Source organism: Puma concolor, chromosome E2, assembly GCF_028749965.1.
Source record: "Puma concolor isolate L17-30 chromosome E2, mPumCon1.1.hap2, whole genome shotgun sequence".
Lineage (NCBI taxonomy): Eukaryota > Metazoa > Chordata > Mammalia > Carnivora > Felidae > Puma > Puma concolor.
Window position 1 is genome coordinate 49,334,575 of NC_141681.1, and position 24,073 is coordinate 49,358,647.

At 58.8% G+C, this 24,073-nt stretch overlaps 2 protein-coding genes and 2 long non-coding RNA genes across 7 annotated transcripts; 2 read left to right on the plus strand and 2 right to left on the minus strand.

Annotated features, from left to right (window-relative positions):
* The first annotated feature begins 106 nt into the window (after positions 1-106).
* Positions 107-18,377, plus strand: BCKDHA (branched chain keto acid dehydrogenase E1 subunit alpha). Of its 2 annotated transcripts, XM_025914220.2 has the most exons (9): positions 107-263; positions 7,693-7,875; positions 7,982-8,068; positions 11,804-11,912; positions 14,447-14,608; positions 16,186-16,392; positions 16,586-16,727; positions 16,933-17,104; positions 17,835-18,377. In XM_025914220.2, exons 1-9 carry the CDS (start codon positions 156-158, stop codon positions 18,003-18,005), a joined length of 1,341 nt encoding a protein of 446 aa, XP_025770005.1. In that variant the 5' UTR covers positions 107-155; the 3' UTR covers positions 18,006-18,377. The 2 variants fall into 2 exon arrangements, with proteins under 2 accessions (XP_025770005.1, XP_086545988.1); XM_086689862.1 differs by lacking the exons at positions 107-263; positions 7,693-7,875; positions 7,982-8,068; positions 11,804-11,912; positions 14,447-14,608 and adding an exon at positions 14,688-15,223.
* On the minus strand, positions 8,483-11,347 carry LOC147573621 (uncharacterized). Of its 2 annotated transcripts, none has more exons than XR_015244889.1 (3): positions 10,891-11,347; positions 10,116-10,224; positions 8,483-9,158 (listed from the first exon to the last, which is right to left on the minus strand). It is a non-coding gene; the product is annotated as an uncharacterized LOC147573621 (long non-coding RNA). The 2 variants fall into 2 exon arrangements; XR_015244888.1 differs by having other exon boundaries at positions 8,483-8,857; positions 10,891-11,345.
* A 363-nt stretch (positions 18,378-18,740) lies between the features above and the next one.
* On the minus strand, positions 18,741-20,760 carry B3GNT8 (UDP-GlcNAc:betaGal beta-1,3-N-acetylglucosaminyltransferase 8). Of its 2 annotated transcripts, none has more exons than XM_086689863.1 (2): positions 20,558-20,760; positions 18,741-20,192 (listed from the first exon to the last, which is right to left on the minus strand). In XM_086689863.1, the coding sequence occupies exon 2, from the start codon at positions 20,158-20,160 to the stop codon at positions 18,967-18,969; it is 1,194 nt and encodes a 397-aa protein (XP_086545989.1). In that variant the 5' UTR covers positions 20,161-20,192; positions 20,558-20,760; the 3' UTR covers positions 18,741-18,966. The 2 variants fall into 2 exon arrangements, with proteins under 2 accessions (XP_086545989.1, XP_086545990.1); XM_086689864.1 differs by having other exon boundaries at positions 20,551-20,760.
* A 739-nt stretch (positions 20,761-21,499) lies between these two features.
* On the plus strand, positions 21,500-24,033 carry LOC147573622 (uncharacterized). Its single transcript, XR_015244896.1, has 2 exons — positions 21,500-22,451; positions 22,584-24,033. It is a non-coding gene; the product is annotated as an uncharacterized LOC147573622 (long non-coding RNA).
* Positions 24,034-24,073: the final 40 nt, after the last annotated feature.

The window sequence follows — 24,073 nt, forward strand, 5'->3', positions numbered from 1 at the left end:
TGTTTTGTCCACTCATACCCGTGTCCAAGAGGCCGAAGAACTGGTAGGTTGTGGCTTCTTGGGAGGATGGGGCTAACATTTGAATCAGGTTCATAAAGGGGCAGCCTCAGTCTAAGAGGGGAGAGGGGCGGATCGCTGAGGAGTTGTTAGCGAAGATGGCGGTGGCGGCTGCTGCGGCGAAGCTCCGGGGCTCAGGTCGAGGCTTGGGCCAGGCTGGCGTCCTGCTCCTGCGGCGGCTTGGTGCTCGGGGGCTGGCTAGATATGTGAGTTCCCGGGGCACTGGGAGCTTTCCCCAAGTGAGAGTAGGGATGTCAACGCCGATTTTAGGGTGTCAGGTCTGTGCAGGGAGCGAAGGAAGGGCTGTCACAGAATGGAAAAGGTCTGGAACTACTCGGAGAGGACACTCGGAAACAACTTCCTCAGGAGAGGAAAAGCGAGGCAGCTCCATTGTGGGCCCCGAGGAAGGGAGACAACTTGGGGAGAGGGAGTGGGTTCCTCATTAGTTGCCACCCATCCCCACCGGAGGCCGCTTGGAGGGGCACGGGAGGAAGGCGAGACGTTTCTTCGCAGGCATTAGAGAGTGAAACTGCCCGAGGAAGACACTTTCTTCTCGGTAAGGATCCCCCCTCCCCCTTCCAAAAGGAGGAAAGAGATCAGGTCCCCCAGCGCGGGCTTTTATAGTACTCTTCATTTCCCTGTTCCTTTACTACTGTTCTGATTTTAGAAAGAATTGCGTAACAAAGTCTTTTGATCCTGTGTTCTTGATCTAATGCCAGAACAGGAACCTTGTCTGTTTTTGTCACTCAACACAGGAGACCAAGCGATCAATAAAATTTTGCCGGATTAACTAAGGGAGAAGAGGAGGGAGAGAGGTCCAGACAGGGCACCCCCTTGCCCAACTGAGTCGCAGTTGAGAAATGCCTCAATTCTTTTCAAAAGGGTTAGAATCCCTTTGGGTTGATGCTGCTGACAGTAAGTCCACACAGCAGAGATCTAGCTGGAAGCCCGTTTAGAGGGAGAGAGGCATTGGGCTGCGGAAGAGCCATGAACTAAAATTTCACAGATAGGAGAGTAATGTTTCAGAAAGTGAGTTCATATTCCTAGTCACAGCTTTCCAGCTGTGTGGTCTTGGGCAAAGGACTGCTCCTCTGGATCTCTCCAAGGGGATGCATTTCCCCCTTTCTAAAATGCTAACAGTGACCACCTCATAGGGTTGTAGTAAAAATCAAATCTGTCAAGTGCTAAGACCTGGACCTGGTATTTGATAAGGTCAATAGCAATGTTGGTCACTGTGGAAAGTGAGGGTGGAGGGAAGGGACAGAAACTGACCTTGGCGACCAGGAGAAGAAAGGAGGTGACCTTGGCAGGACCTGGATTGGTGAGGGCCCTTGGAGGGAAATCTATCAAGATCTTGTGGGGTTGGGTCTGACCCCCTGATCCCTAATCCTTTAGGAAAGGAAGATAAAATCTGTGGGAAGACCCTTCAGGTAGGAGGAGGGTGAAGAGGATGGGCCAGGGGTGAGGGGAGGGGACATAGACTGGAAATGGAGTCACTTGAAGCAGGTAATTCTGAAAGGGCTGCTGGAGCAGGCTGGGGGTGGGGCAGCCTCCTGCCTTTGGGCTATTCTTTGTGGCCTTTTTTTTTTTTTTTTCTCCTGAGCAATCAGATCTGCAGGGCTGATCTCAGTCCAAATAGTCTATTGGCTGGCAGTGGGGAGGACTGGGGCAGAAAGTAGGGAAAGGTCATTTATGGCTGATTAAATCTTCTTCCAGGTTCAGTCTCCCTGCTACCTTTCTCTCTTGACTCCCCTTCTTTATTTTGTGGGAGTATAATAGGATGGGGGATTTTTTTGGAGCAGCTCTTTCAGAGTACCTACTTTTTTTTTTTAAGTTTATTTTCATTTTGAGAGAGAGAGTGGGAGCAGGGGAGGGGCAGAGAAGGAGAGAGAGAACCCCAGACAGGCTCCCATACCGTCAGTGTGGAGCCTGATGCGGGGCTCGAACCCACAAACCGTGATATCGTGACCTGAGCGGAAACCAAGAGTCGGACGCTTTTAGAGTTCCTGTTTGTTCTCCCCCACTTTTATTTCTCCCACTTGCTTTTTTTTTTCTTCCTAAGAATAAAAAGGAGCCTTTTTTGAGTGGAGGGAAGGAGTAGGAAAATTGTAGACCCGGAGCTGTCCGCTAGAACATTTTGCAATGATGACCGTGTTCTAGATCTGTGCTGTCCAGTACAGTAGCTGCTGACTACACATGGCTACTGAGCACTCAGAATGTGGTTAGTATGGCTCAGGAACTGAAGTTTTCATTTAATTTTCATCAGTCTAAATAGCCACACGTGGCTGGTGGCTGCCATCTTGGGTGGTGCAGTCTTTGCGGATCAAGGCAGATCCCAGGGATAGTGGTTTGGGGGAAGGTTGAAAGGCTGTGTTGTAGTGGATGGATGGGTCGTGGGGCAGGCTGGGTTGGGAGAAAGGCTGGGGCTGCCTGACTTCCATCTCTGCCTTCTTGCCTCTCCTTTCACCATGTTCTTGACTGAACACCCCGTTGCTCGGGAGGTGTCTGCCTGATTGTCCCTCCCTTCCCCCTGCAGTTGATAGCCGGTGTTTTAGTGCTCAGGGAAAAGAGGAGAGAGGCAACTTAATTGTCAGGGAGTCCTGAGTTGGTTTCTCAGCCACCACCCCAAGAAGCAAGTGGGACCCTGTCCAAGTCATTTCACTTCTCTGAGCATAGCAAGTGGGGTGACTGGAGTCTCTACTCTTGGAAGTCAGGGGGCACCTCGAGCTCAGTCTGTGTGAATTGTCAGGGATGTTGTTTCTCTGACCCCGCTGTCCGGGGGCAGCCTGTTGGGGACTCCAGTGCTCTAGTGCCCTGTGCAATATCTCCCAAGTGGTGGTGCCCAGTGTGTGTTGAGGCATGAATGGAGATGGTCATTACTGGTCTTCTAACCGTATGGGTCCATCTCCCTCTTGGCTGGTGTCTTGAGCTCCCCCCCCCCCCCCCCCGGATTCTTTTTTCACATCAGGAAGCCCTTCGTGGTTTACACTACCAAACCGTTACTATACGTAATACAGTCACATGCCAAGGTATTGGTAGTTTTCTCCTGACATGAGTGGGGAAACTGAGGCTCACGGGGTGAGGTCTGAACTTGGAGTTCAGGACTCTAAAGCCCCGTTTCTCCTCGCAGTACCAGGCTGCCAGGAGAAGCGATTGGGCTTCGGTTTAAGTCTTGCAGTATCCTGCTCCATCTGGTCTTGGCACGTGTCCCCAGCTTCTGCCTGCGGCCCTTGGGTCTGGTGAGGTGCTGGTGTGGAGGCGCCAGCCTCAGCTCCCCGTGCCCTTCCCTCCCTGCGCCTCAGCCCCACCGGCCCTTTTCCCCTCCTGTGGATGAGCTCCTTCCACCTGAAGGCCTTTGTAGGACGATGGTCCTTCGATGTCGGCTGACAGGCCACTTCCTCGGAGAAGCTTTCCTGGCCCCAACACCAGTGTCCATCTGTAAAATGGGGCAGCGGCAGTACTTCCCTCAGAGAGATGGGAAGGTGAAAGGAAGTGGTTCCTAGGAAGCAGTTGCCACATTTCCCAAGCACTCAGTAAGGTCTCAGGAAATGGGGGCTGTAATTTTTCTCCAGGGACAGTAAATCTGGTATGGTCAGGAAAGGATGGCCTCCCTCAGGGCCTTCCACTTGCAGTGCCTCAGGGGGCATAGTGCTGCTAAAGCCCCTGGGTTTGGGGGGGCCCTGGCTACCCTCGATACAGAGGACTCGGTTAACCGGCACCATCCACAAAACCTTCCACGGCTGGACCCCACCTTTCTCTCCAGCCTCCTCAGGCAGCTGTAGTCAGGCTGGCTGGCTTCGCATGCTGACATCACCCCTCACGATCTCCCTGCCCTTAGACGAGTCACTGAACCCCCCTGAGCCTCAGGGCCACCCCTGTTGTACTGAGGTGAGACAATAGTGCCTGCCTCACCGGGTGGTGCGGAGAGCATATGGGCACCAGGAAGTGTTTTGCGTGGCCCCGACTTAGCTGTTGTTACTAACGAGTTACTGTTATTAACGTGCTGCAGCCTTACTGGTCCCCAGGGTCCCACACTGCCAGGCTCTCCCCTCTTGCCTCAGCCTTGGTAGTTCCCGGGGACTGACGCCTTCCTCCCCCTAGCCTCTGCCTGGCTCACCCCTGCTGGTCCAGCAGGTTGGCGTCACTCCCCTTCTCCAGAAAGCTTTTCCTCATGTGCCCTCTGATGCTGGTAGCAAAAGTTCCCCCCTAGAGCCACAGCGGGTGCTCTGTACCCACGTCACCCCAGACCTGTGGTAGTAATTCTTGTCATTTCCACAAGGGGACACAGGTTCAGGGAGCCAAGGTGACGCCGCCGGAAAGGGAGGGAGGCCCTCATGCTACCCTGCCGTGTGGCTGACCACCAGTCTGTCCTGCCCCCACTTGTCACCTGTGTGTTCAGTGTTGTCACCCATCTCACTCTCTCATCTCCAGCCTGTACAGGGCCCCGCGTGGACTATTTGGTAGCTACCTGCTGGACAATAGCGATCATCAGATATGCTTGTTAGCTGCTTGTAATTGCTGAGTGTTCGTTATGTGCCGGGCACTGGGCTGAACACTCCGCACACATTGACTCGTTTAATCCTCCTGGTGACCCTTGAGATAGTTACTCATCCCACTGTTCATGGAGGAGGAAACAGGTTCAGGGAGCTTTAGGTACACAGCCAGGAGGCAGCAGTCTACTCCGCTGGGAGTCTTAACCTTAGCCTTGGTGCCAGAGGGAGTGGCTCCATGGGGGCACCCCAGTACCTGCAGGGCAGACCGGACCACCCAGAGCTGGCCTGTTTCCAGTGTGGTGGGAGGGGATGTGGCAGCAAGGCTTGGTAGCCTCTGCCATTGTCAGTTACTGGCCACCGGCACAAACCCACCCCTGCGCCCGCCAAAATCTGAGGAAAAAGTAGGTGGAGTCACATCCTTCCTCTGGCGTTTTACCACCCCTCCCATGGATTGCATTTCCTTGTGGCTGGCCTCTCACCCAGTCAGCTCAGTAACCCTGGGGTAGGTACTCCAGCATCTCCTCGGGCCCAGGAAGGAAGGTCCCCCTCCCCCAAGCCCGCAAGGCCCCAGTCCAGAGCGGGGGTGCGCCGGGGTGCCCTGATGGCGGCTCTCCAGCCTCTGGAGGCAGGCAGAGTCCTGTCCTAACAGCCCAGTCTGTTCTCAGCCTGTAACCCTGTCCTCTGCCCCCTGTGGGCCCCTCACCTAAAGCCCTCCTCTTCCGTGGTCTGTCTGCTGCTATGGTCCTGTTCGCGGTGCTGCCCATCCTTCGCTCCAGCTCTTCCCAAAGTGCCGGCCACTTTGTGTTCCCCGTTTCCTACCTGTCAGATTTGGGTTTTTTCCCTTTCTACCAAGCTCATAATGTGTCCCAGGCCTGTGCTGAGCCCTTTGTGTGTCTCATCTCAGGAACTTTTCACAACAGCCCCATGCAGCCTTCTTATAGATGAGGAACCTCGCAGGGACAGTGTGTTTTGCATAGAGCCACTGGGCAAGCTAAGATACCGGCACCCAGGTCGGTCAGCCTCCAAAGCCCGTGAACTTAGCCGCTCATTCATCCGTCCCTTCAATAATGGCCTGTTGAGTGCCTGCTGTGTAAACCAACCCAGACACGCTCCCCGCCCTCCGGGAGTTTGTGATTTGTGTGGGAGGCAGACAGTTGATCCTCTGGGTGGACGGAGAGGTCCGGCCTTGGGTGCTCAGCAGGGGGACGCCCGGGCTGCAAGCGCTCAGCTGCTTCCCCTGCGAGCGGAGGGGAAGTCTGCCATGCTGTTGGCAGGCCTGGACCTGCCCTGCCGTTGAGAGTGTAATTTCCTCTATTTCCTCACAACCATAAATGCAGATAAATGCACTGGTGCTCACGCTCGCCCGCTGGATCCTTGGATGCTTCTCCGCAATTAGAGGAGGAGGAGTGGGGGACACACTTGGGTGCACACGTGTGAGATCCAGCGCATGGCAAACTGGGTCATTCTTGTCTGGCTCCTCTTGGAGGTGAAGCCACAATCCCTAGCGGTCACGGGAAGTGAGCTGTAGATGGTGGAAACCGGGTCAGCTGTGGCTGTTGGGTTAGGAGCGTGGCTTGGGGGTCTGAATGCCTGCCCTGCCTGGGATGGAAGCCCGGTCTTGACTTACCCACTTTTAGCTCTGGTGCAGGTGATTTTACCTCCTTCAGTATCTCCGCTTCCTCAGTCCTCAAGGGCCACGGCAGAGAGTCTCTGCCTCAGACATGCGCTGAGGGCTCAGTGAGATTGTGGGCACAGAGCTCAGCTGGCAGCCCGCAGGTGCTTGATAAAGGGGAGCAGCACCAAGACGAGAGACCAGTTCACGGCTGCCCAGCTCCAGAGCTGAGAAGTGGGGTGGGCTCTCACCCTGCAGTGCCTGAGGCTTCTCATGGCCTTTTCCAGGGCTTTCCCAGCCCGCTGAGGAGGTGGTACGCCCCCCACCAGCCACTCTGAACTCCTTCTAGGTTCCGCAAGCGACACGCAAGTGACAGGCCATCCCTCACGTCCTGCCTTTTGCGTGTTCTGTGCCCCCGGCCTCTGGTGCTCTTGCCCTGACTCCTAGCTGTCCTCCAGCTCTCCTGCTTTCATGCTGCTTCTTCAGAGAAGCCTGGCTCCTTTCCACTCTGCCGCACTCAAGGCTTCTCCTGGGCGAATACGACTCAGCCTCAGCTGTACTTGTTCAGCAGCTGTCTTCCCTGCTGGGCAGCAGTGACAGATGTCTGACTTCTCTAAGGTCCCCCAAACCTAGCACAGGGCTTGGAACAAAGCAGGTGCTCAAATATTTGTTGAATGCGTCAGTCTGGGCCTGGAGGGTGGGGGTTAGGACTGGAATGGAGAGGCCACTGAAGCATGGAAGTTGGCGGGCGGCGGGGGTGGGGAGACATTCTAGTAAAGAGCCAAGTGTAGTCATGTGGTGGTCGAAGTGATAATCCATACTTGTCTGAGTGTTTGCTGTACGACTTACAAGTATGCAAGTACTGTTTCATGTGCATGATCTCACCTGAGCCTCATGACATGTCTGTGAGGTCGCCTCCCTTTTACAGATGGGAAGGGAGAGAGGTGCAAAAGGGAAGTCGCTTTCCTGTGGTCACCCAGCAAAGGGTTTGAACCCAGGCAGGCTGACACTTCAGAGCTCACAGACTTACTCAATTCTGGGTGGCTGCCTGCTTATACAGGGTCAGCGAAGAGCCTGTCTGGCTGATTCAAGGGTGCTGGGGGAGGGTGTGCCTGCGATGCCTGCGATGGCGGTGGGAGATTGAGAGAGGGTATATCTGGCCAGACTGGGGAGGCCTTGAATGCCAGGGTGAAGCGTCTGGGCCTCTGATGTAACAGCTGCCAGTTCTTGATCTGCCTACTACTTTATTGAGCCATTTAGTGTTTACAACTACCCTGTGGGTTAGATGTTATTTTCACCCCAGTTTTACAGATGAGGAACTGAGACATAAAGAAGTTCTAGTAACTTGCCCAAGGTCATACGTCGAGAAAGTGGCAGAGCTGGGATCTGTACCCTGTGCATCAGGCCCCAGGGTCCTCTGGGGCCTGCCCGTACTGCCTGCCTCTATGAGGTTGAGCCAGGGGAACCTCTGCTGCTCCTGACATGGGTCTCCCCACCCTCACCCTCACCCTCACCCTCCTCTCTCCCCAGCACCCCCAGAGGCAGGAGCAGCAGCACTTTCCATCCCTGGATGACAAGCCCCAGTTCCCCGGGGCCTCGGCGGAGTTTGTAGACAAGCTAGAATTCATCCAGCCCAATGTCATCTCTGGGATCCCCGTCTATCGCGTCATGGACCGGCAGGGCCAGATCATCAACCCCAGCGAGGATCCCCACGTGAGAGGCCCCCTCCTTCCCACCCTGTGCCTCCCACACCCAGGCCCCTTGTCCATCTCCTCTCTGGTCCCACCTGGCCTACATCTGTCTGTGCCTCCACCTGCAGCTGCCCCAGGAGACGGTGCTCAAGTTCTACAAGAGCATGACCCTGCTCAACACCATGGACCGCATCCTCTACGAGTCCCAGCGGCAGGTGCGTGGAGACAGGCTGGGGAGGGAGGCTTGGAATTACCTGAGGTCGCCCTGCCTGTGTTCGGGCCAGAAGATGACTCCCAAGGAGGAGAGGGTAGAATGGAGATCCTTTGTCTTGGAGTCCTTAAAGTTGTTGGGGTTCTCTCTTGGTGTTCTGGAGGGAGAGTGTGGGAAGGGTACTGCCCACGGGCAGAAGGATGGACCAGATCACTAAAAATACCTCCTGTGCACCTGGCTGGTGGCCTGGCTGTGCCAAGAGAGTACAGGCAGAGAGTACCTGATGGGCCTTCCCCTTGGGAGCTCACAGCCCTGAGAAACAGGGTGACCCTCTGTGCTTCCTGGTTTGCCTGTGTCAGATGTGCCGTGAGCCTCAGCAGTGTTTGTGTCAGTGGGCAGAGACCCAATCAAAGCAGTGTTAACAAAGAGGCAATTTACTGACTCAAATAATTTCCAAGTTCAGAAGGTCTGGTTTCAGGCACAGCTGGATCCAGGGGCCTCGATGTTCTCAGACCCATTTCTTTTCTCCCAGTGTCTTTTCTACTCTCTTTCACCCTGGCTTCCTTCATTATTAGGCAGCAGTCGTTTCTGAAGGTTTAGGCTTGAGGAGAAGTGGCAGAGAAGGGATCAGGGGGTGGGCTCTGGAGCAGGACTGTGCAACCAACGTCTTCATCTGTCACTCTGTGGCTCTGCGGCCCTGGGAAAGTTGCTTAATCTGTCAGGTCTTCAGTTTTCTCGTCTGTACTTACTTCATGCCATTGGCTTAAGGATTGACAGTGGCACATGTGATGGCCTTAAAAAGAGTGAAACTGACGTTCAGCCAGCACTCAGTAAATATTAGCTTTATCGTATATCATAACCCTGCTTATCATAACCCTGTCAGCCTCACAATGATTATCCTCTCTGCTGAGCAGTGGAAAGAGAGTGTCTGCTCCCTAATGTTCCAGCAAAAGTCCAGGGCCAATGCTCACTGTCCGGGCTTTGGTCACAGACCCTGCCTTCAACCAGTCCCCAGCCAGGAGGACCATGCTCTCATCCCCAGGAACCAAGTGAAGAGAGCAGTGGAATCCGTCCTTCCCAGGGCTCTGGGGTTCCTGTTGGAAAGGGGGAGAAGAATAGTGGGTGGTGGGCCTTTGTGCTGGGTCAGGGGCAGGGGTGGGCTTGAGAGCCTGCATTTATGTTAAGCCCCCAGGCCATCCCCCTGTGGACTAAAGCATAAGGCCCACTGTTCTGTAGGACAGGACCGAGCAGACTCTCCCACTCTCCCACTCACAGGGCACTGGGTATGGGTTCTCCAAGGCAGAGTAGTAAGTACCTTTGGCCTGAAACCTGCCCAGAAACTTCCCTGGGCTCCCCCAGCCCACAGGGTCAGGTCTGGCCCTTCCTGTTCCACTGTGGCCTCACTCCCTCTCTGCTCCCCTCTCCACAGCCTTACTGCCGGGCCAGGCCATCCCTCCCCTGCCTCAACGTGCCTGGGTCCCTTCATGCCTGTGTGGGCTACATAAACAGGGGCTTTGGAATCCAGTGGATGTGGGTCCAATCAGAGGTGTGACTTTGGGCAGGAGATTTTTCTTGTCTTTGCCTTAGTTTCTTCAGTATATTAAAAAGGGGGGATGGCAAGGTTGGGGCTATCAATCCTCACTTCTGTGAGGCCCAGCGCATAAAGCCCCTTGGCCATTGACTGCCACAGAGAAGGCCTCAGTAAGATCAACTCACCCGTCAAGGCTCAGCTTGTGCTAGCTAGGCTTCTGTTGAGCTGTACGTACCAGACTTCCCCAGGCCCTTCCCACCCCAGTCCCAACAAAAACAAATGCAGTAGTTTAAACAGATTGCTAGGTTTTCCATCTTGCATCAAAGAAGTCTAAAAACAGGTGGTCTGGGGCTGGTATGGTGGCACCATGATGTCACTGGATACCCAGCTTTGGCTTCTAGGGCCCTTCATGATCCAAGTAGCCACTGGAGCTCCCTCCATCCCACCTCATTCTAGGCAGGAAGTGGAAGGAAAGTGACAGGTCAGACGTGGTGTATCTCAGCTGTCTTCCCATACCCACCTTTCTAGAACTTTGCAGGCAGCCCCACCCAGTAGCATCTGACACTGCATAGGTTGCTCTCAGCTGCAAGGAGGCCGCACTGTGGTCTCTTCATCTGGGCGGCTGCTGCCTGTGGAATGAGATCTCTGTTAACAAACAGGAAGAGGGATAGGATACTGGGTAGGCAACCAGCGACCTCTGCCACTCGCCAGGCCCTGTTTTCCTGGATGGGAGGGTGCGCAGGCTCCTCCCCACACCACCCTTGACAGCCCTCCCAGGCCTTCAGCACCCAGCATCTGCCCACTTGGCTCTGGGAGGCCCATTAACTTTTAATTGGCTCCCCACTTAGAAGAAAGCACTAGCACTATTCATCTGTTCTCCCGCCATGACAGGAAGCCAGGCCTGCAGAACGCATGAGGACTGGGCGGTGGCCGTCCCTCGCGTCCCGGCGTGAGCTCTTTCACTTTACACGTGGTCCTGGGGAGCTCAGTTCTGTCTGTGTGCCAGGGGTGCCCCAGATCGCCAGCCAGACTCTACCTCGTAGCCCCAGATCTACTTGGCTTCTCGCCTGGGATGTCCCACACCAAATTCAGCCTGTCCAGACATGACCTCGGCATCTTCCTCCCTCAGGGCACTTCTCAGTGGAGGTTGCCGCCACCCACCATTTGCCCAAACCAGAGACCTGCATCTCATCCCTGCTCCTTTCTCTCCACCCCGCCATCACTTTCTCCTGTCTCATTTACCCTAGAAATCCATTCTGCTGCTCAGCACCGTGTCAGGAAGCCAGACTTCCTACCTTTCTGCTCCCCCATCGTGGGCGAGTTGGCTTTCATTCTGCACTTATTGCCTCATTTTCGCAAGACGGCTGCCACAGGTCTGGCCTCATGGCCGTGTGCAGGGCGGGAAGAAGGCCTGGCTGTAGCTCCCGTGGGCCCTTTTGTCGAGAAAGCAAAAGCAGACTTCTTAAGTCTCTGGCTGGATCTGTGTCCCGTGGTCACCTCTGTAGGGGAGATTGGGAACCTGGCTTTTCCAGGCTCTAGGGTTGGGGGGCCCAGGAGAAAGGAGCCGGCCAGGGCATCGGTGTGGCCAGCCTGTAGGGTCTGTCGCTCCCTGGCACTCTGACTCTGCTTCTTAAGGCTCGCCCAGCCCCTCCTCTGCCTGCCCCCTGCCCCTCCCGGGCCACCGCCCCCTCTGGCCTGGCTGGCTGCACTCTGTCCTGTCTCCACCATCCGTTTTCCACATGGCAGCCAGAGAGACCTTTCTAAAATGTTGCTCCCTTGAGAAGAACCGTGGGTACGGTTCTCAGGGTAAAGTCCAGGATGCGGATCATTCACTATGGTCCTGGGCACTGCCTCTCCCTGTTGGTCTGTCCCCACCCCTCCCACTTTCTGCCCCAGCCATTCTGGCCTCATGGCCTTTACTGTTCCCTCTGCCTGGAAACCTCACCTTTGCTCGGCTCAGGCATTTGACCCTGAGGCCCCTCTGTGGTGAGCCAGACAACCGGCTTGGCCTCCTATCGCATGGCCCTGTTGCTCTGGCTTCAAGCAGTCTGGCAGTCCCTCCAGGAAGACAGGAACTCTGACCTGTCCTGGCCCAGGAAGTGTGTGGTGATTAATGAAGTCTCCAGAAGCTGGTCAGTTATCTGGATGGTTCCCTGTCATTGCCCAGCATAACTGAGCCCGGGCCTCCGGGCCCTCCTGCACCCCCAGGGCCGGATCTCCTTCTACATGACCAACTATGGCGAGGAGGGGACACATGTGGGGAGTGCGGCAGCGCTGGACAGCACGGACCTGGTGTTTGGCCAGTACCGGGAGGCAGGTATGTCTGCCCTGCGGAGCAGATGCTGGGGCCCTGGGTCTGTGGTCCCCATGGAGGCGAGTCAGACCCAGTCCCTCCCGGTGGGAAGGCGAGGCCCACGTTAGCTACCCTGTGTGCTCTTCCAGGAGCAGCGTGATGCCAGGGAGGTCTAAGGAGCTAGAGGAAGAGCTTTCTGAGCAGGAATGAGCCAAGCCAGGGGCAGGAGTTTGTGGGGCTGTCTGGAGTCCAGGCAGTGTTGTAGTGAAGAGCCCGTGCTCCCGACCGCTCCGTGCTCTGCTGGTTACCAGCTAGCAGATTTGGGGCAAGTTGCTTCTCTTCTGGGAGCCTCCATTTTCTGGTCTCCAACGCGGAGTTAATGACGGTACTGCCACCCCTGCCCTGAGGGATACAAGCAGTGTGCAGTGAGGGCAGCCTGGCTACAGGTGGACACGCACAGGGACCCCTGTCCACAGCACGGGACTCTCTTGGCCTCTCCAGGCTCTGTGTCCTTCAGGGAGCAGAGCAGATGGGAGGGCCTGGAAGTGCCAGCCAGGAGCTGGCACCCTTCTGAGCGAGTGAGTGACAGGACGGAAGGAGCTGAAAGATGAGGTTGTGAAGCACCCTCACGGGGTGAGGCCCCTGAGGAAGGTCCCGCCTGGACAGCGGCAGGGGGTGCGTGCTCAGTGGGGAGGGAGCCACACAGACCTGCACCCGGTCCCACCTCTCTCAGTCCCCACCTGGAGGTGGGGAGAACGAGGATGCTCACAACAATAGCTGACACTCACTGGGGTCTCAAAGGCCAAGGTGCTCTTCCACGTGCGGTAAGCAGTGGAGGCTCGACCTCATTTCACCTGCCCCGACCCCACTGCAGGAAGGAGTCCCCCGGCAGCCGTGTTTCCTGTCTGTGCCAGGGCGTAGGAAGCCGAAGAGGCTGAGTCCCCGTGCCCAGGCCACACGCCTCCTGAGGAGGGGAGCAGGGGTCTCCCGGAGTCAGCCCTTGCTCCTCCGCCCCGGCGCTGCCCCCCGTGGTGCTGCCCACGCAGGGCTGTCTGGTATAAACCAAGGGTGCGTGTGGTGTGCGGACCGTGGCACCGGGCTCATAAAAAGGATCTTAGAGGCAGCACGTGTCCGTCTAGCGCAGTAACTGCCACTGGACCTGGGGTTTCCTGGTGCGGAACCACCTGGGCCCAGGAATCTGGATTCACACTTCCCGCCGGCTCCTGCCCCAGACTGCGGGTGCTCCCGGGGTGGACTGTGGACCCTGGACCACGCTGTGGGGAAGCCCCCCGCCACACACAGCCCCCTTTTTCTGCTTCAGCGGAGCGCCTCCTCTTTGATCTGTTTTAGGTACAGCGTGGCCACACTGGGTGTGAATTTGTGTTGTGTGACAGAATCCCACATCCAGTTACGTGAAAGGTGAAGGCTAAAGTCTTCCCAAATACCCTCACCCCAACTCTCATTTTGGGGGGCGTACTTGCAGAGCTGGTTGTCCGGGCCACAGTCACCGTGTCTCGACGGTGGCTCCCCGTTAGCAGATAAACAGACAAGCCCCCCGCCGCCCTTCCTCAGGCTCCGTGCTGAAGTGTGAGCCATGTGACATACTAGCACTCCAGCCCGCCGGTTATGGGAGCTCTGCCTACCTCAGTGTCCTCATCTGTAAATGGGGAGAATAATCCCACTTCCCTCGGAGGGTTGTCGGGAGGATCGATCAAGTTAATGTCTGAAAAGTGCTCCAAATAAAGGCACTTGGCACCAAATATTATATTCACGTGGCAGTTATTTGGGGAAGGTGTGCTTAACGCTGCACAAAATGTGACTCCCATGGTATGTGATCCCCAGTAAGTTGTCAGACGAAGAAAGGGTTCTGCAGTAAAGAAAAAGATTCGGAAATGCATGTACCACCTCTACTCTGTAATGCTCAGGTTCTGGGTGCTTCCAGGGAGGTCCTTGATCCCCAGGGCTGCCCCTCAGGTGTGGGTGTGACAATCATTCCCCTTTTCAGGCACCAGAGTGGGTCGTTGCTCATCCCAGGGCCATCTCCACCCGCTCCTGTCCTCTGAGTTAGCAGTCAAGGCCCCCTTCACCCAGAGCGGTTCCGTTTGGTGGTGAGGTTTTGTTGGAAGAAAGGATTTTACAGCCATAAACATGTTTGAGTATTGGCTCTTTAGTTCAGAAGTTGTGACCTAGTGTGACAAATAGTATTATTTGGTTCGTATGACAATTTATCAGGTAATTTTATTAGTTGAAACATAAAAATCAGGTATTTTCTCCTTAAAAAAAAAATAAAAGTAAGCCAGATTTTGCCTTCTTTTGAAGAACTGGGCCATCTGGCTTCCCTGAGCAGTAGTCAGATGGTCAGAACAGTGGCCTCCCTTTTGGGACAGGCCTGTGCTTTTTTGTCCGCTCACCTGCCTGGTCCCCACGAGCATTCGACTCTGCCTCCCCTGCTTGCATCCATTTCCCTGACTGTCTTTATAGGGAGCAGGAGCCCGGGCAGGAAGGGCCGGTCTGCCCCCCACCCCGCCTGCAGGCTCACACGGCCTCCTCCTCGCCAGGTGTGCTAATGTACCGGGACTACCCCCTGGAGCTGTTCATGGCCCAGTGCTATGGCAACGCGAGCGACCTGGGCAAGGGGCGCCAGATGCCCGTGCACTATGGCTGCAAGGAGCGCCACTTCGTCACCATCTCCTCTCCACTGGCCACGCAGATCCCGCAGGGTGAGGACTTGGCCCGGGCCCGGTACGCACAGACCAGCGTCGGACCCCTGTGCAAGCCCCAGCCCTTCTGCAGCCCTTGTGGGCGGCCTTCCGGTTGGTGCTGGGGTCGGAGCGCTGGTCCGGGCTGCAGACTTTCCAGATACTCTTCATCTGGTTGTCTTCAGAGGAGGGCTCCGGTTTGGCAGGTTTGAGCTGGCATGGCCACCACCCTCTTGATTCCCCAAACGTGTGCCTGTCCCGTTTGTCCGCTCAGCAACAAACAACACTGTGTGACTGAGTGGGTGCCAGCTTCCTGCCAAAGCATCGTCTGGCAGGTAACGAGAAGAGCAGGGACTCCGAGTGTGGATCTGTGGCGCCAGAGCTGGGTTCTTGACCCCAGCCCTGCTCTGCCTCACTCCTCCGAGCCTGACTCTCCTGAAGCTTACTCTGGAGGCCCATGGTGCCTAGAGTGGTCCGAGTTGCTTTTGTCAAAGGTGACAGCTGAGAAGCAGACCCCTCAGGGGCCAGGCCTGCACCCACACAGCACAGAGACCATGGGACCCAGCCTCGCTCCCTGCCCTCTGGACCGTACGGTCTGGCCGAGGGCCAGGCTAGGCCGCGGCTCTCTGCTCCGAGGTGGCCAAGATACATGCGTTGGTGTGTCGGTGGGGCTTAGCAGTGGGCTGGTTGGCAGACCCGTCCAGATGTGTTGGCTCCTGGTGCTCTGTGAGAGGAGGTGGCACGTTCCCTCCAGGTGGGCAGGGTTTCCGTAAGGCTGGGCCCTGGCCCTTACCTTCCATTTGAGTACTGTTAAGCCGCCCAGCGGCCACACGTAGGAAGTCTCTGCTACGTGGGCACCATTCTAGGCACAGTGAGCCAGAGACAGGAACCGCAGTCCCGCTGGGGCTGACACCAGGGTAGAGGAAAGGAGACAAACAGTAAGCATGAGGGAGCAGCACGAGAAGTGCGTCGGGTGAGGAGTCCCGCAGGGACAACTAAAGCCAGAGGGAGTGGGTGTGAGGGAGGAAGGCCTGGGTTGCATCAGAGGGGACATTTCAGCACAGACTGCGGTGGGGGTAGGGGGAAGGGAGCCATGTGGGATCTTGAGGCAAGTGCCTGCTGGACGGCCTGCTTGCTTGCGGGGCAGGTGTAGGAGAGGTCTGGAGGGGCTGGGGAGCTGCGGGGAGGGTGCAGATCCAGGGGAATCTGGGCCTTTGACTTTTGCCTGGAGCGGAAGGGGGGCCGCAGGGGGCAGGGCGAGAGTCGCTGGGGTGGAATGTCAGCCTGGTTCACATTTTAACTGACCTCTGGCCGCCCCAGGGGAGCAGGTGGGAGCCAGCGGTGGGGTGGGGCGCCAGTGAGGAGGCTGCTGGGAGGCTGCAAGAGGTGACTGGGTGGGCATTCTGCCCTGAACAGGTGGGAAGGGGTCAGATTCTAGCTGTGTTTTGAAGGTGGCAGTGGTGTGGGTAATGGCACATCTAGGAGTCAGAGAGGAGGCCGCCCAAGTGGAAGGACAGGGCGGCCCTCGGCTGAGAGGCCAGAGCCTGGTGGGGGGAGTGTGTGGCTCTGCCCCTGCTCAGCCCCCTCTCCCCCTGCAGCGGTGGGGGCGGCCTATGCGGCCAAGCGTGCCAACGCCAACAGAGTGGTCATCTGTTACTTCGGGGAGGGGGCGGCCAGCGAGGGGGATGCCCACGCCGGCTTCAACTTCGCCGCCACCCTCGAGTGCCCGGTCATCTTCTTCTGCCGGAACAACGGCTATGCCATCTCCACGCCCACCTCTGAGCAGTACCGCGGGGACGGCATCGGTATGGGCCTGTGAGCTGCGCCCCCACCTGCTCTCATGCTCCCCCCCCCCCCGCCCCGCCCAGTCCTTTCCCTGTGGAGTCTGGCACAAGGGTGGTCGCAGGGACGCTGTTTTGCTTGCTCCCCTCTCCTTCCTCCCCCCTCCCCACTCTGTTCATCTGAGCCCTGGGGCCTGACCTGCCTCTGTCCCTACAGCTGCTCGAGGCCCGGGCTACGGCATCATGTCCATCCGCGTGGACGGCAACGATGTGTTTGCCGTGTACAACGCCACCAAGGAGGCCCGGCGGCGGGCCGTGGCTGAGAACCAGCCCTTCCTCATTGAGGCCATGACCTACAGGTGCCTGCCTCCTGTCCTCCTCCCTGCCTTGACAGCATCTGCCCTGCACTGGTCACTGTCCCCAGAGCATGACCCCATCACCCACGCTGGCTCCCCGTCCTTGCCTTTGTTCCAGTGCCGGCCCTTCTCCCCTAGTCCGCCCCCCTCCCTCCTGAACCCGCACCAGGAGGCTTCAACCTGACCCTGGGCTCCCTCCCGCTGGCAGGATCGGGCACCACAGCACCAGTGACGACAGCTCGGCCTACCGCTCGGTGGACGAGGTCAATTACTGGGACAAGCAGGACCACCCCATCTCCCGGCTGCGGCACTACCTGCAGGGCCGAGGCTGGTGGGACGACGAGCAGGAGAAGGCCTGGAGAAAGCAGTCCCGCAAGAAGGTGGGGACCCCCCTCTGTTGGAACCCAGGCCCCGGTGTGGGGGGCGGGGGGATGTTCGGGGGTGGTGCCTGGGTGAAGAACTCTGGAGGGATGGAGAGGCTGGGTTTGGGGGACATTGAACTGGGAGACTTGGGGACAGCTCCAGGGATGTCTCTAAGCGTGGCCTGTGGCATCAGGCTGCCTGGGCACATGCGTTTCTACTGTGTCCTTGGTATGATGTCTGCCCTCCACGCCCTCCTATCTGAAGAGCGACACTGGGGTGTCGCTGTCAGAGGGTGATTAAGATTAGGTGACTTAATCCATGTGCACTGTGAGCGTCCCACTCGGGTCCAAGTGCCGCCCTCCTCGGCCTGGGTGTCTGGAGCCAGGGCTGTGTGCCCAGTGGTAAGGGCAGACCCTGGCCCGGGCCCTGAGGACATTGTCGTGGCGTACCCCCTCTTCTCCATGCCTCGGTTCCCTCCCCTCTGAGCTGCCTACTGCCTGGTTCTGCCTGTGCCAAGAGGCTGAACCGATTCCTGTACTTCGTGCAGCGCCTGGTCTTGCCGGGGAGGGGAGGCCGGGCTTGGGGGATGTTGATCTGGCTGCTGGTTCTTAGCACTGTTGGGTCTTCATCTCCTCCGTCGTCCAGATGGGAAGGCAGCAGCTCAGGGGGGGTTGACCCCTCAATGGGGTCCCACAGGTCGGGGGTGGGGAGCCGGCTGCCTGTCTACTGTCCCACGTCCCTCCACAGGTGATGGAGGCCTTTGAGCAGGCGGAGCGGAAGCCGAAGCCCAACCCCAACCTGCTCTTCTCTGACGTGTACCAGGAGATGCCGGCCCAGCTTCGCAAGCAGCAGGAGTCCCTGGCCCGGCACCTCCAGGCCTACGGCGAGCACTACCCCCTGGACCACTTCGAGAAGTGAGGCCCGCTTGCCCCAGCCCACCCCCACCCACCTCAACTCCCCCGAGGGGCAGCCCCATTCTGGGGGGTGCCCAGGGAGCTGCAGGATGCCACCCTGCTTCCCCAGCCAGCCCCCTCTGAAATACTGGGGCCAGGACTCCAGCCAACCATCTCCACTCCTCCAGGCTGTCACCCTGGGTGGGGGTGGGGGGGGCTCCGTCAGCCCCCTCCTCGCCTGTTACAGTGCCTTCTCCCAGGGGCTGGGCCAGGACGCCTCCAGGACTAGAAACCCCTCTGGGGTGGGCGTGGCGGGTCAGCCTGTGGAAGTCACTCCCTCAAAGTGAGAGGTGGTCAGCAGGTGGCCAATAAACTCTCTGTGTTTGGCTCTGTGCCACTGCTGGTCTGTTTCCTGGAGTTTGGGAGGTGGGAGGAGAGCCCAGCATGACTAGTTTGGGACCTTGTTTCTCCACTCTAGATAAAGAAGGCCAGGCTGTTGAGATATCTACTTCCCCCGGAAACTTTAGCAAGAGGAGGGTCCGTATCCGCAGACAGGGTGGGGGTGGGGTCCTCCAGAGATGCTCTCTTGTTCTCCCCTAGATGGGACAAGACTGCTGTTCAGCAAAGTGACCATGAGGCTGGCAGAGCTGACCCTGCCCAGTAAGGGTGGGGAGGGGTCCAGTGTGAATGCCGGGGTGCAGCTGGGCTCTGCTCTGTCAACTACTCTGGGGCCCCACAGGCGCAAAGACCACTCCAGGCCTCAGAGTGGGGAGTGCGTGTTTTTCAAACACAAAAAGTAGACACAAACAGTCTGTTCCCTCCGGCTGCCCCGTCCCCTGGCCCGGGAGGACCTAGGAGGGGCTCAGGCAGTCACGGTTCTAGAATTCCTCCTTCATGCTGGGGCCCAGAAGGAGAGGCTGAGTGAGAGACAGGCACCGAGGTGCAGCCAGGTCTGTGCTGCCCTCCTCTCCTCAGCTCCGCCAGGCTCAGCACTGGAGCTGAGGCTCCTGCAGCTGTTTCCAGAGCCGAATGCTACCCTGGGGGCTGAGGGGCCGCACCAGCAGCAGGTCCCGGAGAGCACAGGCTTCAGCAGTGCGGTCTGCTGGCCAGGCTGTGAGGAAGCCTTTGTGGTCCCTTGGTGCCAGGCCCAGGGCCCGGAAGCACAGGCCAGTGTAGACATCGTCGAAGGGGAAGGGGGCCACACGGGCCGCTGCCCGCAGCAGCCAGGGTGCCAGGCGCCCAGCAATGACATAGCCGCCGCCACTGGCATAGGCCGGGTATTCACCTTTAAAGAAGGATCTAGGCACGTAGAAGGGTCCTCTGGGCTTCCGCAGGGGTCTGGCCTGGGTAAAGACCTCACCCAGGTAGAGGCTTCGGGCCCATCTAGGGGGCAGGGCCCGCAGGTGGTCCAGAAGGGCCCGTGTGTGCACGAAGGCGTCATCCTGAGCCTGCAGGACGAAGCTCACGCCCGGGCAGTGTCGGTCCAGCCAGGCCAGCAGCAGCAAGTCTTTGAGCGTCCGATTGAAGGGGACGTCGAGGAAGTCCCAGAGTAGCAGGTCACTGTAGCGGCGACTCTCCCAGGCCACCAGGGAGCTTAGGTCAGGCCCCCTCTCACCCTCTGGTGACCCGAGCAGGAAGAGCAGCCGGACCCCAGGAACCGGACTGCCCCACGTCTCCCTCACGGCCTGTCGCTCTGCAAAGCGCCCTGGTTCCGACTTGATGGCCAACAGAAGGTAGGGGACGTCCGTACCTGAGCAGTCGGCCACTTGGCCGCCACCACTTCTAGGCAGCCACTGGGGGAAATTCCGGCAGGCCGCCGACAGCAAGAAGCGGCGGAGGTCCTTGGGGTAGGAGGCGAAGTCTGGGATCTCTGCAGCAGCGGCAGCCCCCCAAGCCCGGCAGCCCCCTGCCTCAGCGCTGTCCCCACTGGGCAGGGACCCCAGCCGCCACTGCTGCTGGTTCCAGTATGCAGAGAGCAGCGGGCTGGTCTGGCCCAGACGGGCAGAGAGGTTAGCCGGCAGGGTGGGCTCGGGGGTGGCTGGTGTGGGGCCCAGTGGGGTGCCCTGGGGTCCCCGGTAGGCCTTGCTTAGCCAAGACTCAGATGTCCACTCGATGTACACCTTGAGGCCCAGGAGCGTGAGCAGCGCTGACAGGCAGAGAAGGCACTTGGGGCAGCGCATGACCCAGCCCAGGGAAGGGGCGGCCGCGGGAGCTGTAGAGGAGCCACGGTTGCGTCGGGGGTCAGTCCCTGCCAGCCCCTGTGCCCGCTCCCCTCAGCCCCAGACCCTGAACCCGCCCACCTCTTCCCTATTTCTGACCTTGGAATCCAGTTCCCATTCGTTCTGACACCCTGCTCTTTCCCCTGAGCCCAGCCCCTTCCACTGACCTGTTCTGCAGGCAGCAACCCCCCCCCCTCCCCCCCCGCACTGGGGGATTGGGGACTTGGCCTTTCCAGCCCCCCTTGGTCCATTCACCAGGCGCCAGAATCACGGGGTCAGCCCTTCCACCTCCTGGAAAGCCAGCCTCCCTCACCCTAACATTCCCCACCCCAGGGAAGGGGAGCCAGCGACCTTTTACCTCTGGGTCCAGCTCCCGCCTGCGCCGGTCCGGGCCTCAGCTCAGGCCCTCCCTCGCTCCCTCCCTTCAGCTCTCGCCAACCTGCGGTGCAGCCGTCTGAGCCCAGCCCAGCCAGTCCGGAGAGGCGGGGAGGGAGGCCTCAGGGCCCCAGGGGCCGGGAGGGGCCGGGGCGGGGCCGAGGGAGGAGAGGAGGGGAGGGGAAGGGAGGGCAGGAGGCCGACCTGAGGGATGGGGCTCTGGCGTGTTGGGGCTGGTTTTCTGGTGAGACAGCGGAAAGGTTCAGGGTGGCCAAAGACACAGATGGGGGACCTGGCGAGGCCAGGCAGGGAGAGCCAGGGGCCTGGGAGAGTCTGGGGGTAGGGGGTGAGGCTGAGGGCCAGGCCTGAGCTTGAGCTGGGTAGTGCCGAGATGGCCCAGGGACAGGCAAGAGTCCCAAAGTGGCAGAGCTGGGAGGGGAGGCGGGCGGCTGGCGCCCGGCCGCAGAGGCGGCGGGCCGTGCTGAGGGGATGGGCCGTCCGTGCCAGAGATGGGGTGTGTTGTGGCCACCGGAGGAGTCGGGGTGGGGATGGGGAATGGGCCGGGTTGGTGGAGGAGGAGGGATGGGGGAGACCTCAGGGGCAGGCGGGGGAAGAGAAAGGAGAGACGGAGGGGGAGGCAAAGAGCAGAGGACTGCAAGGGGAGAGGCAGGGGAGGGACGTGGAGACCGGGAGTGAGGTACAGGGTAGCCAGGTGCCCCTGGCGGGAAGGGAGAGAGCAGAGGCAGATGGAGGACCCTGGGGTGGGACCAAGAAGAGGGCGCCTGCGGACAGCCAGAGCCCGGGGAGAGGTGGAGAAGGGAGCTAGGGAGGAGCAGGAGGGGACCTGATGGAAAGGGAAGGGGTGGGTGAAGGGGGAGCCAAGCTAGAGGCCAGTGGAGGGTGGGGTGAGGGCACCCGGGGCCCTGGTGCTCAGCTGCCCCGGTACCTCCTCCACCCCTTTGGTGCCTCGGGTCTGCCTCACGGGGGCGGGATCCATCCCTCCCCCATTCCCCACTCCAGCCCCACCCACAGCTGCACCGTGACTCCAGGAACACTCACATCCGGCCCCCCGGGACAGGAGAGGGTGTCTACCTGTGTTTACGTCCCTGCCCTCCGGGGGCCTCTGCTGTTGGGGCTGCTGCAGCTCTCTGGGGAGGCGGGCAGATGAGGTCTCCTTAGCCCAGACCTCCTGGAACCTTGGGTGGCACCGAGGGCCCCTCTGAGCCCCTTCACTCCACCTGGATTGGGAGGACCCTCTGATGTCTCCTCCTCGGCACCCTGTCAGCAGCAGCGGATCTGTCCGGAGCTGATCGCCTCCCCGAGTCTGAGTAATGGAGCCCGCGGGAGCCGCTGGAGGCCAAGCGCACAGAGGAAGTGCCGAGTGTTGATGCAATGAAAGCCAGAGTGGGAGAAGACAGCCAGGGGCAGGGCCCTGAGCGCCCTGGAAGGGTCTCCCCAGCAGGCCTCCCCCACCCCCACCCCCACGCGGGGCTGGGAGAAGAATCTAGCTTCTCCCGGGGGTGAGAGGTCCTGCCACCAGGGCTGACGCTGCTCCTCCTGGGGGGTGATTGGAAATCTCAGAGTACAGCGTTGGTTGTTATGGAACTGGAACAGGGAAAGTCCATCGAAAGTCCATTGTGGAGAGTGAAGAGCTGCCTTCCTGTGGAACACAGTGCTGGGGGGAGGTTGCAGGTCAACCATGAGCAGCCCGGTCCAACACCAACCTCCCTCAGCGCTGGGTCCCCCCCTCCAGATTACGTCAGGGCCTCTCTGGCTTCTCTCCTAACTGCAGGCCACACTGGAGTCCAAGTTCCAGTCAGCCGACCGGAGAGAGCTCTTAGAACCACCCAGCTGTACTAGCTAACTCATCACTTCCAGTAAGTGCCCACGGACCCGTGAACTTGGCCCATCTGTGTGATATCCACCGTCACTGGTCTAACACCCTTAGACCCCGGTGTCCCGCGGTTTCTGACTACATGTTTGCAAATCTTGCAATTCTTCTCGTGTAGAAAGCTGCACGCCCTGGGTCCCGGCGGACGTCTGCACTCTGGAGGGCAGAGATTTGACCCTTGGTATTTGTGGGTCCGATGATAGCAGGGGTGCTTGTGAGGAGTCTGCGGGGGTGTAGATTCCTGCTTTCAAGGCCTCTGCTTGGGTGAGGTGAGCATAGGGTTGTTAAGCACGGGAAGGCTGCTGGGCTCCTCGGACATTGGGAAGGGAAGCTCTAGTGACTTGGGAGCGTGAGATCATCTGTCTCCTCTGATTCCAACCAGACGACCCCATTCCAGATTTTGGGTCCCTCGCGTACCAGTCAGCACCCACGCTTGCACATAAGAAACTTGTCAAGGCTGGGAATCCAACCGTCATAACTCGACAACCCACAGACTTCTAGGTTGTGTTTTCAGTTCTGGCCACCTGCTGGGAGAACTTTGAGGGGGGGCAGTCACAGAAGCTCCCCAGTTCTCAGACCCTGGCCTGAGTTAAGCAAACAGACTTGAGCCTGTCATTATCTGTGTGCACTGAAGGGCATGCCAAAGAATGTGTCCAGCACCTATGTTTAGAATTGTCACTACCATCACATGGGTCAGGTGCAGCAGCCCCGGGGGCTCCCGGGACACGTGCTTCAGCTGGCACCTCATCACAGCCCCAGGCGAGAGCTTGACTGTGGTGCCACCGCAGCCGTGGAATTCTCCATCCCGCTTCCCACCACCCAAGAGCTCAGCCCTGAGCTCCAAAGGCAGAACAGGACCAACCCCAAATCCCAGCTTTTGTGAGTCTGTCTCCTGGAACACTCCAGATGCCAGTGCTGTATGAGCGCGGATCCAGTCAGGAGAGAAACACCACACAGTAAATTGAGCAGGTGAAGTTTAATGTAAAGAATTATTGACTTGAATGGCAAATTGAAATAACAGGGACTCGCTGGTAAGGTGCCTCGGCATTTACTGGAGGTCCCCCAGGTGGGGTGCCGTGGAGAGTCATTTGCAGGGAGGTGCCTCAGTGGAGGCACAGCTCTGAAGCTGCCGGCGGGGGTGGCGGGGTGGGTAGGGGAAGCTGCTGACCACTGAGCACTCAGGGCAGGGAGCCAGACCAAAGAGTGAGCACACCGCCGTCGTCAGGAACCAGGAAGCAAAAGCCTCTCCTCCTGGAACCTCTAGGGCGCCCTCTACTGACAAACCTCTTCGTGCCACTTAGCAAAGGCCCAGGTCAGTTTTCACGGAGCAAACGAGAACGCTGAATTTGGAGCCAATACGTGGGTAAGCGGCAACACTGTGGGACCTGGGGCGCTCCCGGCATCTCGTGAGTGCAGGCCAGGGATGCCGTAGCCTGCGGTGAGCTGAGCGGTGTCACACCCCGAAGACCCGTCCCCTAGCGTGCCAGCAGCGCCCCCGTGTCGGCCAGGTCCGGGCAGGAAGCAGCAGCACACTCAAATAAAGATACTTGGAGAGTCCCTGGACACAAGAGCAGAGTCTCTTACGTGCTAGTGGGCAGGTGTGGGGAA